Here is a 15,310-nt window from a genome sequence, read left to right as displayed (position 1 = left end):
AAGAGCACAAAACAATATTAAAGCCACTGGCTGCTGTAACTGCCCAAAAGCAGCATGGGGAATAGAACAAGGGACTTTCAACTAAAAAAACAACACCCTTGAAAAATGCAAATAAAGCTGCTCCACCAGCTCAGCTAGTGGAAGAAATATAGTCCCGTTGCTTGGCAGTGATATGGCTCAAGAGATTGTGGCTTGGGACAGAAGTTACACATAAACCAGTTTAAGTGATCAGAAACTGGTTTAAACCTGTAACAGAACAGAAGCTCAGTGCACATAAACCAGTTTCAAAATGTCTGAAACTGATTTAAGATAAATCTGGTTGAATGTAGTAGTACACTTATCAGACTTAACTGATTTGGGTCAAACCAGTTTATGCAACTTCTATCCCAGAACCCTTCTTGATACAAGTTAAATCATAGTTCCCCAGCATCCCATCATGCTTTGCAGCCCTGGGCTGGGCTGTGCTGTCTGCTCCAGAGAGCAGGGCTGATGCTACCTCTGCTCCCTAGCTGGAGCAGTGAGGGTTGGCTGACAAGGGCGGCGGACAAGCCCAGCTGGGGACACAGCTCAGTTTGTGGAGGGGTGGGAGGGAAGACAGGCAGGCAGGTAGGCAAACCCCGGTTGGGGTCTGGGAGGGGGATTTAACACCCTTTCCCCTGCTCAAACTTACAGCTTGCTGCAACTGTGGGCTACATATCCCAGAGGCACCTGGAAGCAGGAAGAAGTGATGAGCAACCCTGCAGAGTCCTGCTGCTGTAATTCTGGACTGCAAATCCCAGAGACCTTGGGGGCAGCAGGAAGAGGAAGTGAACACACAACCAAAGAGCCTTGACTCTAGCACCCCCTGGCTTCTGCCCTGAACCACTGCAAGCATGTGGCTACATTTCCTAAATCAAAGGTAAATGTCTGTTCAATTCCGTTTCAATTTAATTTGTGCAGCTTAGACCAAAGGTCATCAACCAGAGGCATGCAAACGCCTGTGGATATTTTGAAAGGTCCCAGAGGGTACATGGGGGTGGGCAGGGACAAAGCGCCACCACCCTGCACTGCTGCCTCACAGGAGCAGGGCCAGGGCAGGGAGAGCACAGGGCCACACAGATGCTGCACTGCTGCCACTCACCACACCCTCACTCTGTATCTGGCCACTCGCCACCACCCCCACCCCCTGAGGGGTACACTTACTGAAAAGGTGTCTGCCAGTGGTACACTTATTAAAAAAGGTTGAAACCCACTGGCTTAGACTAACCTGCAAAGACTGAATCGATTTAGCTTAGACTGTCTGTACCTAGCCACCAAGTCAACAACAGCTTCAGGATTTCATGCCAGGCTATGGGAGCCCTGCATGCTGCAGGCTGGATCTGGCCCACTGGTCACTGGACTGACCCCATGTGCTAGCCCTGGCCCTAGCCCTATGTACTACATGCAGCATGCAAGCTGGACCCAGCACTACATATGCCCCATGCCAGCCCCAGGAACTGTGGGCACAGCAAGCCTTGGGTCCAGCATGTGCTGCATGTCATGCTGGACTTGTCACGTGTGCTGCACATAGCCCAGGGGTGTACACTTCATGTAGTAGCCCCTGGACTCAAAGTCAGTGCATAGAGCTGATCAGCGGTGCACTACATGGAACACGTGCCTCCTGCTCTGCGCAGTGTGTAGCTGATCTAGCCGCACATGCCACGGGCAGCAAATCCTGGCCTGGGGCTCACTGGACACAAGGGCTCCAGGATGTGGGATGCATGTGGCACCATATGCCCGTGTTGCCTGCAGCTCCAGGTCCTAAAGCCTAAGTGCCATTGGCAGTGCATGCTTTGTGTTAGTTAGGGTAGCCGCAGGCTGTGTGTGGCTGGACCCAATGTTGTGGCCACTTGGCAGGGGGTCGGTCCCAGTCCAGCCCACAGACCAGCTCAGGAACACTCAGGCCAAATGGGTTTTACACTCATTATAGATGTATGTTGGAGCTGATGTGGGAGATTAAAGAAAGGTATCTGCTTGTAACAGCTGGACTTGCTTGTCCTGTACCTCTACTTGCCTCCTTGTAGGTATTAATGTTTTTGAAGAGGGAAAGGACTACAGGGCAGACACAAACATAAATAATAGGAAAATAAGCAACAAAATGGAAAAAGCAGCAGGGTTAGGAAAGAAATAGTGAACACTACCCCTAATATGCCTTCAAAAGCAATTAGGAAGTGAGAAGCAGAGCCCATTGGTTCAGCAAATGAGACCTGAACTGTCAAGATGAAGAAACAGCTGAACATGAGTAGCAATTGGTTCAGAGACATCTACAAATTGCTGCGATCTTCCTACTAGTGTTTATGTACATGCAGAATTGCATTACCTTCATTGAAATAAAAGGTACCAGTTGGAAATCTCATGATTGTGTACTTGGCTTTTATGTGACATATATGAAATGGAGCATTAAATAGTGGTGCTGTTGCTCAAGGATACAGAAGAGAAAATGAAAGAATATTTGCACCATGCTTTTAATAGCCAAGGGTAGCTCAAAAAAAAGGAGATAGGTTAAGTTTTAGTACCTCTCAGATAGTAAACATGGCAATTGTACCTTCCTTGTTCTCCATATGGTAACTAGATGGGGCTCCTAGAAGGGCTAGGTATGCAAGGATAACTAGTTGAAAGGGATATCCTTTTGGCAATTATAACCGACAAACACCAGAGCAGCCAACTATTCCAGCAGACAGTTGTAGAATCATGAAAATCCTCTCTCCTTTCTCCCCAGCTGTCCTCTGGAACGGCAACAGTCATAGGGGGAAACAGGGGAAAAGGTTTTTTATGGTCTTACCTGGTTTTGGAAAAAGGCATTTTAGTGGCAGGTGCGGAAAGGTTTTAATTACCTTTGGATACCAATTACGACCAATCCTTTAGCAAAAGTACAATTCCAAATGAGTATATCTAGGAAGGAAAAGGGACTTCTCTATACGGCACTAGATAATAGACTGCTTTTTAAAAACTATACTTCATAAATATTGACAGCAATTAAAGAGTACAAAAACAGCAGGCATACTCTCTACTGGGTCTTAAATTCTAACGGGGGACTGGAACTGAAAACTTGCCAACAATTTCCACAATCACACAATGTAAAAATTCTGGCACCTCATGTTTTGAGATCATAACCAAGACAAACTAACTGCCCCCGATTCTGATGTTAATGAACAGTTGTCAGGAGGAGGCAGACGTGTCAAGAACTGGATCACAGCCATTCAAGACCTTGAACATACAAACCTCCCACCCCCCAAAAAACCCTTTCAATCTTTCTGAAACTTCACCCAAAGAAAATCTAGTTTTTCAAACTGAAATATGCTGACATGGCCTGATGTCTTTAAGGATGCAGGCTATTGCGTTCTGGATGAGCTGCCTCCTAGATGTAGCTTTTACACGTGCTCTGATGCATTCTGACTGGAACGTGTCGGAGCAGACTCGGATTGAGCTCTAGCATGTTGCAGGGTCTCGTGTATTTAGTGTTCTGCATTTCAAAATGGTGGTGGGGGTGCTTTAACTAAAGCTCATTTGATAAACTTCAGTTAAAGTGCCCCTGCCACTATTTTGAAACACGGGACACTGAATCTGAGATGCTGTGGGCACTTTAATCAGAGCAGCTTCTGAAAGCCTCCCTAAATTAAAATACGCCCCCAACCCTAACTGCCTGCCCCCATCCTGGGAGCATGTGTATAGGCACCCATTCTGACCCTGAAGTCTGCAAGATGTCTCCAGATTTTCTCAGCCTTCACAATAAGCTTTTATACTGCCACAATAAAGACAGAATCATTAGCATCACCTTTATAGTTGCATGATTGATGGCTCTCAAAAGTGACATAAGGCAAGGAAAACTTCAACTGAGCTTCAGCAGGAAGACAAGTGCTTCATCTCAACAAGGTAAGGCCAGAGAAATGCAATTTGATGAAACAAAGAAATGAGAGAAACTTGGGAGTTCAGCTGCAGCCCAAGAGATGTCCTACCCTCAATTGAGGAAAATGAAGTTTTTCCAAGAACACTTGAATTTAAAAATTGAATAGTTATTTATTGTTCCAGAAGTACATTGCTCTTTTATACATATTTCATAAATGATACAGGATTTTACACATGTTCAGTATTTTGCTTTTTTTTTTTTATTATTTATTTTAATTAAGGACTTTTCTCCATGCCCCCTCCCTCACCTTAAAACACACACCAAGGATTCAGCTACAGGTCTGTGTTCAGTTGTTTCCCTTTAAAACTCAGCACAGAATCAGGATAAAACAGATTAAAAAATAATCCACACAACATAATTAAATCTAAAAGACAGAGGGGAAAAGGTGAAGAGAAAAAACTAGAAACATGCATCCATTCGGTCCAACATGCTGTCAAGTGAGGAGAGGCAGCAACAATCCCGTCTGTGTTTCCACATCTGCAAGGCACCTGGCGTATGGTTAATATTGGTTGCTTTTGTATTTGATTTTTTTTGTTTTTTCTTTTTTTCAAACACTGTTCTCCAAGAAAAATGGGAGCTTCTTGCCACAACACAGTGAAAAGTAGTAGTGAACTGCCAATAGAAGACAGCCAGCATTTTAGAGTATTAAGTTTAGTGCTTTTCTCCTACCTCCATGTTGCCTCCACAGTATTTATTAACAGGAAGCTAGAGACACTGATCCATTTTGAACAGATATATTGAATCTGCTTGGAAATCAGCTGGTTCTGGATGAGGTGGAGGACAATAAACTGATTTCCCTTCTTCAATTATTTTATTTAAGGACATATTCAATTAGCCACCCTTAAGAATGTCTGACCCTTGGGCACTGGAGTGTTTATTTAAAGCTACCTTGATAAGGGAGGGCTAGTAAAATGAGATGAAATGGTGAGTCTTTAGTAACAGAAGCTCTGGCCTTCAGCTAAGCCTCCAGGTAAGACACACTGACCACAAAGGAGACCATTTATCCTCTTATAGAAGCAGTCAAATATTCAGGTCAATTATAAATGTTCAAGACATCTTAGTTAAGTAAAAGTCAGAATTTGAAGCAAACTGCCTAATCCTTCAAACCTTCACGATTTCATAGTCCAGGTGGCTACCAGATTTGGGGCGGGAGGAGAGGGAACCTTCGCCCTTAAGACTGAATACAAAAAAACCCTTTCATGCAATGTTGCCATTGATTTTTAGAAGTAGATCGAGGGCATTGGGATATGTCAAAGTTTAGGAGTTAAGGAATAATCCAAAGTGTCAATCATCAAACGTTCATTTGTTTCATTTGTCACTGGTTAAAGCCGATCACTTACAGACCAGTACTGGAGGAAGTCAGTGGAGTGCATGGGGGCTGGCAGAGGATGGGATGCTCATGGTTTTCCAGTAGAAAGCAGTCTTACAGTGACTTTATAAAAGACTAGGTCCGACCAGAAGTGCATGTATTAATGGTGTAGAGGACAAGTTCTGATCACCAGCCATAGCTCCAGGTGGCTTGGTGGGATTTTTGTTTTTGTTTTGTTATCTTTTGGAGTGATCTGTTATTGGTGCATCTCAAAATCAGGAAAAGGGAAATTAAAAATAAAGCTGAGCACGCTGCTGGTGCATTATCAAAAGGCAGACCCTGCAAAACTGGAAGAACTCCCCAGCATTACATTGTTTATGAAAACCCCCAATGTTGTATCTGTATATAATTTTCATCCACACACAAACGTTTGAATGTGACAGTGAATTTGCCAAGCCCTTTTTGAAACTGTGTTCCACAATGCCCAATCTTCGGATTTAAAATATTTTTCCCATGGTCCTTTTTATTTTTTAATTAAAGGTAAAAACCCTCCACCCTTGCACCACCGCCCAGCTTCCACCTGCAATGCTTTAATTAAAAAGGCAAGAGCTATGAACAGGTTTTTTCTGCCGGGGTTCAGAGCTTCTTTGCTGATAAGTCTTTATCATCAATTTGCTGGATAGGCAGGTGAATTTGCAGTGGGTCTCGAAGCCTCTTAAGATCCAATTCTGCCTAAAAGTAAAGATAAATTATAAAAAGCCTCCTAAATACTTCCATCAGCCCAACAATCTTCCCATGATGCTGACTTATTTCCTTCTCCTCCATGTCCCCCGTAAATATCCAAAAGGTCTGTTATGGTCCCAGAGTAAGTGAAATGTATTCCAGACACCCACTGAAGGAACTATGCACCTGATGTTCTACTCAGCTGTTCTGACATTCAATCATTAAAAAACAGCAATAGAGTAAAACAGAAGACAGCATCCACTCAGCAAACTAGTGTCCAGTAATAACAATACTACCACCCCCACCATTCATCCATAGTCTTCTCAAAAGCATACTTAGTGATAATTCCTGATCATGTATATCCCAAGGAGATGTCATATGGGTACATACTATATCCTGCTTTTGTTCCAGAGGACAAACTGTACACAAATGTTGGTTTACCAAGCAGTACAGTCATTTGAATGTTAGCAATCAGGAGGTTTACATGAAAACTGTAGGAAAAAGTCTTTCCATCATTCCACTTGCTAAAAAACACTGTTTATCTTTCTTCTTCTAGATGCAAAACACATACTGTTCCAGGGAGCTCCTAATGAAGACAACACAGACCACAGGGAGCAAAACAAGAAGTCTACTGTCTCAGATGCGTCTACCCCTCTTTCTTATGCAGCTCCCAATGTCTGCTACCCCTCCTCTCCAAGGCCTGGAATTCTCCAGCAGGATCCTTTTTCTCCTTTCCCATGCTAACTATTGCTAAGAGGGATGCAGAGAGGAGAGTAGGGAGCAGAATTTCACTGAGCAGCAGGCCTCCTGTCGATCCCTCCTCCTCCTGTGAAAATAGACTCCTGTGGGAAGAGAAAAGAGCTCTGTAGCAGCTGCTTTTCCCCAGAAGGTGGACAGGTAGGAGAAACCACCAGGTGCTTCACCACCATCAGAGGAGAACATGCGCCTGCCCTGTGTGCCATCAACAGAGCTCTTTTTTCTTTTCTTTTTTTTTTTTTTTTGATTCTCCCCCCACCCCAAACTGCAATCCAGTGCATGTTAATTGCCACAGGCAGACATATATTGAGGGCTGAAAAAAAATCTCTCTCTCTCATTCTGATCCATCTGGTGTGTAGGTGGGTAGAAGCATAGAGAGAAGAAAATCTTGAATTACATCATCTTACACATGAATTGCTTCACGCACTTAAAAAAAGAGATGCAGGTTTATCAACGGTTTGTCAGACACATTGTTTGTTTTTCAGGGTATATTTTTAAACCACATTTCCATCCTTCACCAAGGTGCAGTCCCTACTAAGAACACCAAATCCAACCAATTATTTCTTCAGGGCTGTGATAATTGAGGTTTCAAGCATACATTCTTATGAGAGAGAGGCTAGCATCCTTCTGGTTAAGGTGCATCCACCAATAGTGGTCAAACAGCACAAGTAAGGGGTGAGTTCACTGGGTTTTACTCCCACAAAACTTCTCCTTACCTGAGCAATTGCATCCTTGAGTTGATTGTATTTCTCTAGGTCAAAACGAGTCTTTTTGGCTCCTTTATGGAAAAATAATAAGTACTGTCTGTCTCTGGCATCTGGATAGACATACTCCTAAAAAGACAGAGGATGGGGATAAAATGTTCAAACAAAGGCAGCCACTAGCTCAGAAGACATTATGTGGATTTTGGGATGCCTAATGAATTTAACATGGAAATGTATTGAAGAGCAGCACCAATGAAGCTGATACTGTAATGACTGGTGCTGAAGCACCTGATGCCATAGTAGGGTCTCTTCGTGAGAGACAGCTGGTTTGGTTTGTGCCAGTAATGATGTCATGGTACCTCGGAGGATGGCACAATTAGGATTCTGAACAGGAGAAGTAAAATGAGGTAACAACTCTCTTCTGACTAGAAAATTCCTGTTGCTGATCTGCCTTTGCTTCTCCCAGAAGACAATACTCTTCTTTGTCTGAGGACTTAGAACCTACTTTGATCCATGCAGAGAAAGCACCAAAGGTCACTTCTTCATTTTGTCAAGGCAGACCAACAACAATCTCAGCTCTTAGCATCTGGTGCACATGCAGAAAAACCGGAGATTAAATGATTGAGGAAAATTTGAGAAACTAAACAATCTTTACTGCAGATGGCAATGAATCAAAGAAGTTTGTAGCAGTGGAGAGTGAAAAATAAAGCATGAAAATGGGCAGGGTGGGGTCTGAAGGACATGCTTTTTAAAATTTTAGGACAATACGCCTTTTAACAAAAAATCAACAGCAAGGAATGCAATCTTACCTGACGTGTCATTACAAAGTAAGCGTACATTGCCATAGCGCTACCGTAGGTGATAAAGTAGGTGACTGGCTCCATAATGTCCCAAGAATATTCCCACCAGGTGAGCCGGGCCAGAATCCCAAACTGAGTAGCCATGTAAGCCAGCCCACCCCAGAGCACCCAGGTGGTTCTCTTCTCTGCTCTCCTGCTGATTTCCATCCTGACCTGCAGACAAAGATGGGCTGTGTCTTATAACCTCAGAACCATAGTGTGTCAATACACACGCGGCTGTATTTTACTTTTCATATATTCTTGGTGTGTGACATTTTATACACTATGGTCAATCTTTCCCCTCCTCCCCTTCACGTTTTGTTCTTTGTTTTATTCTAACGGCCACCACCAGAGTTTGTTTCAACCATCATATCCTTGCTTTATTGCATCAAAATACTGCTTTATAGATATGCATAAAAATCATTTTTGCTTGTTTTCTGTTTGCGGTATTTGTGCTTTTCCCTCTCATATCAACCCAGATAAAATGGCTGTAAAATTGAGAGTGCCTTTTTTCAAGAATATGTGGTATTAGCCTGGTTGTCTGGGGCCAGCTGGACAAGTAGCATTCTTTTTCAAGCAGGGACCAGCAAGTACTAAAAAAAAAAAGCAAAAAAAAAAGCACATTCAATTCCAAAACTATGCAGATAAAAGGAAGTCTAATTTCTATAAGAAAACCAAGCCAAAAAATAAAGAAAAGACAAAAAGGAGGCCTGAATCCACTGAGTAAAAAATATCAGTCTTATTGTTTGTTTCAGTAGTCTTCACCAAGAGCTTTCAGTACAACTAACTTTAGCACCTAAAATAGATTTGCTTCAATTAGAACCAAAAAAGTTAAAAGGCTCTATGAATCAGAAACTGGCAATTATCAAAGCAAATTTCACTTCCCACCTTTTCCAGAGGTGCTAGCTGCTCCTTGAGTTCCTCTAGTCGCCCAATCAGCTCCTTCTCTTTGTTCAGCTGGTGTTCCTCAATGCACAGGGTAGTATATAGCTGCTGAACCAATGTCTTCACATCATTTAGCGTGGTTGCATCTTCGTGGCTTAAGAGTTCTACAGAAAAAGGAAACTGCTTTATGTGCCTTTATCCATATTTGTTATTTGTTTTTATTTATATTTTTCAAAACAGCTATTGGATGGACAGAATTCACAGCATCTAAGCTATTTGCACAGAAATATATGGGACAAAATGTATTGCACTCATTTGAAACTTAAGAAAAAAACTGGAATGACCAAAAGTGAAAAACAATACTAAAACTTAATTTTATTTTTCCGAGCTTATGTTTATGCCTTAAGATATTCTCTGTCGAATATTAAATTTATCAATGAGTTAGAATTCCTAGAACTTTGTACAAAGTAAATTGGTGTACACAAGCTTTAAGCTTAACGTAACATTTGGAGTTGTCAATGAATTCTACACAACAAAAATTTTGTAAAAAGTAAAAAGCCAAATTTGAAAAAAAAAAAGAAGATCTTTTCAATAAATAGCATGGATAACTAGGGTATTAACAACAGCAGCTGCCTCAGTGAAGGAGATCATTCCTGTATTAAATCATTCAAGTCTTGCAACTGAACCTAGACCCTACCTGGACTAGCACTACTGTTGTTTGTGCTGCTATACTATTCATTCATTCTATTTATATGTTGCCCTGCCCAAAAAAGGCTCAAGGAGACCTGCAAAAAGAAAAAAAGAACTGAGCTATCTTAAAACGTAGCAACACAGGGACACTGACTTTGTTCTGTCAAGTGTTAGCTCTAGTTATCTCTTATCAAAGTTAAACTCTCCTGCAATAGGACAATAACTTTTCCTTAAGAAGACGGGGAGACATCTTCTTAAGAACTGAGATGGGGTAAAAGACGACTTTTTGCACCATTCCACAGTGATGACATGGTCACTAAAGGATGCAAGCAGGGGAATTTTCCATTAACTTTTTTGTTAAAGGTTTAAGCTTGAATTATTCCAGAACTTTTTACAGCACAAATCCATACTACAGAAAGATTTTTTTATACTTTCAGGTTATTAGCCTACTGATGTTATGAGTTTATTACCACTTATTAACACCTCCATTGTTTCACTGCCTTATTTTCAGTATCATGATAAAGCACACTGAGTGCACATGCAGACACAGACAAATGGTCTAGTCTCAGGAATTTAGAAGTCCACTGCGTGCAAAAGATGCTGGCCACAAAATCCACCATGTTTTGGAATCTGGAATTATTTAGGATAATCCAATTTTTCATTATAATAAAGTTATAATGTAAAAATATCCCTAAAATAGGTGGTCAATGTACACTTGTTCTGTGGAACTTGAAGCCTGTTACTTTAATTCTCTAAAGCTTGCCTTGCTCATAGTTGCCACTGCAGCCACCTAAAGCTGGCATTTGCAACCCAAAAAGTACAATTTGAGGTCTCCTGATTCTTGGCAGAGTCCCAGGTCAGGCTGTAGCTCTAACAGGCAGTATTTCTATAGATAGACCTCACCAGCTCCCCAGTCTGCCCTGCCAAGTAGCCCTAGGAGAGGAAATGTAAGAGACAAAACTGCATTGCTTCATGTGTCTCATGTCTGCGGCTGTTTTGAAGTAACATCTGCTATAGGCAAGGCTGCCACTCTGCCCACTGCTCTTGTGCTCATGGTGGCCGGGCTCCCCCTCTTTTTGGTTCCTGTCTCCACTCCTGGGGCAGGGCAGTGCAGCACAGGGAGGCCGCACTGCCCATGTAGTGTGCTGCAGCTGAGCTGCTTGTGTAATGCATACAGTCAGGAGCAGGGTATGGGTGCTGTGCACATGGCAGAAGGAAGCCAGGCTGCCTACATGGCATGTGGGGCTGGAAGAGGGTGGCTGCCCATATGGTAACAGAGGAAAGGTGGGGAAGCTTTGGACCCCAGGTCTGCAACTCATGAAGCATGTGGTCCCAGAAGTTGGACAGCCCTGCGAGACACAAGCAGGCTGTTTGTTACCTGTTCTCCCCGCAACTGGTAATGAGGTCTATAATAAAAGCTTATTGAGGGCAGAAACACCTGTCTATTCAGAATTCCAGCACAAGTGTCTGGGTCCTGTTTTATTAAAGGCTAAAATGCAGCTGGCATGCAGAAAACTCCCATGAATCTACTCATTTGGCCATACCCGAAGCTGATGGTTCTCAACCTCTGAAGACTCAAAGAGGCCCTCAACAGCTTTGCAGAACTCAGCCACACTCCACTCAAAGACTAAATTTATTTCTTACAGTGTTTACCTGCTCACAACCCACAGCACTCTTAAAAAGGATCTCATGGGTGGCAGGGTATTTCTGAAAGCATGGCAGGCAGGTGTGCACAGTCCTCAGAGTGGCAGGGGCTACTTGGCAGGGCAGACTGGGGAGCTGGTGGGGTCTAATGATCTCATTAGACCCCTGAAGGAGGCAGTGCTCCCTGCAGGAGGTGAGGGTGGTGCCTAGTGAGGGTGGCAGGGTCAGGATCCTTCTATGCCTGGCTCCTTCCATGGTCTGTCCCCAGCTTGTACCCAAAGGGCGACTGTGGCCCCTGCTACCATGGCTGCTCCTCAGGGGACTTGAGAGCTGAGGTGCCTCCCACCAGGTCTAAGAGCATGGGAGGAGTGGGAGAAGAAGCCAAGCTGAAAAAAGCACAACCCTGCATGTGTCCCCCATGGCAGAGCACACTACTTAGAGCAGAGGGGTGGTCAGCAGAGGGGCTATACTTTCCAGCACAGCTCTTTCCCCTGCCCTTTCCATGTTCCCAGAGCTGGTGGGAGGGGCAATGAGGAATGTTGCCAGGATGGGCACAGAGTGCCTGGCTTGTTCAGAAATGAGCACTTGCTTCCTTTCACAAAGGCCAGGTGCTGCAGTATACCCTCAAAGGTTTTTACAGCACCCTGGTTGAGAATCACTGCCCTAAATCAATATAGATGTTTAACAAGAGACAACGGCAGATGAAAAAAATGTTTCCTGGATTGCCACAAATGCTGGGGTTAATTAATGCATGTAACAAATGCTACAGCTGACTAAAACAGCCAAAATCCTCCACTGGCTGTCATTCAGGCAACCTCTACCAAAAAAAAAAAAGTCCTGATGGTTTAGCACAAACGCTTATAAAAACCAGGAGAGGGAGTGCTCCACTTAACCTGTAATAGCTTGCTGTGGGGAAAAAAAAGGAGATGATATGCTAATGTTTCCACCTCTCTCACCTACAAAAATCAGTCAACTTTGCAGGTATCCCAAAAAAAATAATTCTGCTTATCCTCAGATTATGCTCCTAAATGGCAGAGGTAGTTAATGCCAATTCCAACACTGCTCATCAAATACGTTACTATTTAAAAACGAGACCAATAGTAGCAATTCCCCTTCTCTCTTCACTTGGTGTTTACATCATTAAACCCCAAGAAGCTCTGTTTGGTTCAACTCAATGTTTGTGAATTAGCTGGTTACACTTACATTTTTATTCACACTTTAGAGATACTATATTTATAAAAAAAAAAAAAATCACATCACTCACAATGGAGCACTTTTGCAATGCAGATGGTATTTGTTTTTAACATGGGTCTCCTTTTGCATTTACATTAAAGAGCTTAGCTTTTTACAAGGAATTTAACTGAAAAGTTCCATTTTTTCTTCCTTTTTTTTTTTTTTATCACCAGATATTTTTGTGAAAATAGGATAGTTATTTGTTTATAAACAGTAAATGTTTTCTGAATGCATCCACAGACTGAATTAAAGATTGCAAGTAGATTAGGAAACACCAAGATTCATTTTTGAAACTACCAGTTTTTGCAGCGTCTTTTGTCATACACATAGGAGGGTGTATCAGCTTCTTCAAACTTGTAATGACAAGATTTACTACTGTTTTCAATAATTTATCACACACAAATCAGTTTTACCTCTCTTTGGTGGTTGAACGTGGTATGTGTTGTCATTAATGACTAGTTTGAAGTCATCCAAGAGGAGAAGATCTATGCCTGTTGAGGAAGCTACTCGTGTGCCATCTGTGAAGAAATCAGTGTTGGATTCATCAGGGAACAAAACTCACCTATCAGGCTACTGTTCACCAGCTGACACCATTTCTTATCCTATTTCTGGATGTCTGCTCTCAATTTAATGTTATTGCAGAACCTCACTACAAGGTAATAGCTTGCTTGCCTAGAACAAGCACTACTTTGAGACAACAGGGGACAGGCGAAAAATGCTTAAAATAGTGTAGTTTTACTCCATCTTTTTTCTTGGGGTAATTCTACCTCCCATTCTATCCATATAGACTGGAGGCCACTCAGTTGTGTTGTTCCTCTCATACCTTCAGGCTACAATAGGGTAAGGGCAAGGGAGGACCTACACTGGCCCTAAATTGAGAACGCAAATTAGGGGAAACGAATACCATTCTGACTGGAGAAAAAGCACAGATTACTCATCCAAGTTTATGAAGGAGCATTTCTAAAAACTTAAACCATTTCCTGGTGAAGGTCTGACACAATACAATTCAGTGAAGGACTGACAATACAATTCTGTTTGATAGCATGTATATTGTGTCTAAAGAACATTTCAGTGGTAGATTATCTTTTCTCCTGGGGAGGATACAAGACTAGAGCAATGAAGAAAATGGCCAGGTCTAACACAGTAAGCACACTGGGCCTAGCAGTAGTGCCCTCAAACCTGTTACCTTGCTCTGCAAGGTTTGCCTTCAACTGGACATAGCATAGTTGTGTCCATGCACTGCCACCGGCAGGTTGGCATTGTTACTAGTGCCAATTAGCCCAAAGTGCTACGTGCATGCCCACAGCAGCGTGGTGCATTGAAAAATGCCAATGCTAGGCACTAGGCCTGAGTGAACAGGAAAGTATTACATTCGGATTCAGCCAATTTGGAGGACAGTGATTTGATTTGCATCACTGTCCTGAATGGATTCAGTCGAATTGGCTTCGGAAGATTTGGCGCCAATTCAGATTGGTCAGGGAGAGAGAGGCAGGCACAGCTGGGTGGTTGTGCCTGCCTCTCCCCAGGTGGGGGAGCCATGAGAGAAGTCCCTATGGATGCCCTGTCTGGCCCCATCCTCTGTCCAGCACTAAAGAAGAAAAAAAGCCCCACATTTACTGGCTGCAGGAGCAGAAATTGGGACCTTTGGGCACTCATGGCAGAGCACCCCCGTACAGTGCAGGGCAATGGGGATTGTCTCCCCCCATCCGCACAGCAGCTGTCGCATCACGTGGGTGCAGTGTGGCTCAACAGGGCGCTGCATGCTCCGAGAGCTGGGGCCACTGGGACTGAGTGGAGCTAGGCTCTGGCTGACTGCTGGAGCTGCCCCACCTCCCAGACAGCACATGGTGCCCTGCCACGTCACGCTGCACCCATACCATGGGGCAGCTGCTGTGCGTATCAGGCAGGGGGGCGATCCCCGCTGCCCCATGGGGTGTGTGGGTGGGTGTGTGTGCGCGTGGGGGTGTGGGTGGGTGGCCGGGTGCTCTGCCACAAGCCCTCACAGGCCCTGATCTCCACTGCCAGAGCTGATGAGTATGGGGCTTTTTTCCTTTTTTTAAATAAAAGTGCTGGAGGCTGGGCCAGGCAGGTGATGGGGCCAGGCACGGCAGCCATGGGGGCTTCTTCCACAGCTCCTCTGGCTATGCTTGCCTCTGCCGTGGCAGGGGGAGCTGAAGGGGCTATGCCCTGCTGCCACTTGCCCAGCCGGCATGTGTGGGGGCAGGGCATGACGCAGGTGTGGCTTGCTCAGGGCAGCAGCAGGGCATAGCACCCACACCCAGTGCTGCCGCACCTGCATCAGTACTGGGAGTAGGGGTTCTGCTCTTCCACCACTTGCCAGCCAGCATGGACAATGTGGGATGCAGGTGCAGCAGCACTGGGGGTGGGGGTCTGCCCTGCTGCCACTTTTCCCCTTCCACCTAGAACGAGCCATGACCACATCCTGCCCCCCCGGCACCAGCTGGGCAAGTGGCTGCTTAGTCAGATACTTCAAATTGATTCGGAGCTTTTAAACGGTCTCCCGATTCAATTCAGATTTGGAAATTTGGTCCCCGAATCAGGCTGAATCTCCTCTGAATTGAATTGGCTACTGAAGCTTCAC

At 44.0% G+C, this 15,310-nt stretch overlaps 1 protein-coding gene across 2 annotated transcripts in view; it reads right to left on the bottom strand.

Annotated features, from left to right (window-relative positions):
* Positions 1-4,015: 4,015 nt before the first annotated feature.
* MCU (mitochondrial calcium uniporter) overlaps positions 4,016-15,310 on the bottom strand; it is a 151,107-nt gene continuing 139,812 nt past the window's right edge. The window contains exons 4-8 of one of the 2 annotated variants that reach the window (XM_090057828.1): positions 13,122-13,226; positions 9,145-9,305; positions 8,227-8,430; positions 7,430-7,546; positions 4,016-5,962 (exon numbers count right to left, since the gene is read on the bottom strand). In XM_090057828.1, coding sequence (XP_089913954.1) covers positions 5,825-5,962; positions 7,430-7,546; positions 8,227-8,430; positions 9,145-9,305; positions 13,122-13,226 — 725 coding nt within the window. In that variant the 3' untranslated portion in view covers positions 4,016-5,824. Of the gene's footprint in view, positions 5,967-7,429; positions 7,547-8,226; positions 8,431-9,144; positions 9,306-13,121; positions 13,227-15,310 lie in introns of both variants that reach the window. The other variant, XM_090057829.1, reaches the window with a different exon arrangement.

The sequence above is a fragment of the Crocodylus siamensis genome, chromosome 7 (assembly GCF_052110815.1).
Source record: "Crocodylus siamensis isolate JL-2025a chromosome 7, ASM5211081v1, whole genome shotgun sequence".
Classification (NCBI taxonomy): domain Eukaryota; kingdom Metazoa; phylum Chordata; order Crocodylia; family Crocodylidae; genus Crocodylus; species Crocodylus siamensis.
Note: the sequence above shows the minus strand (reverse complement) of the source record. Positions and strands in the feature narration are given on the sequence as shown.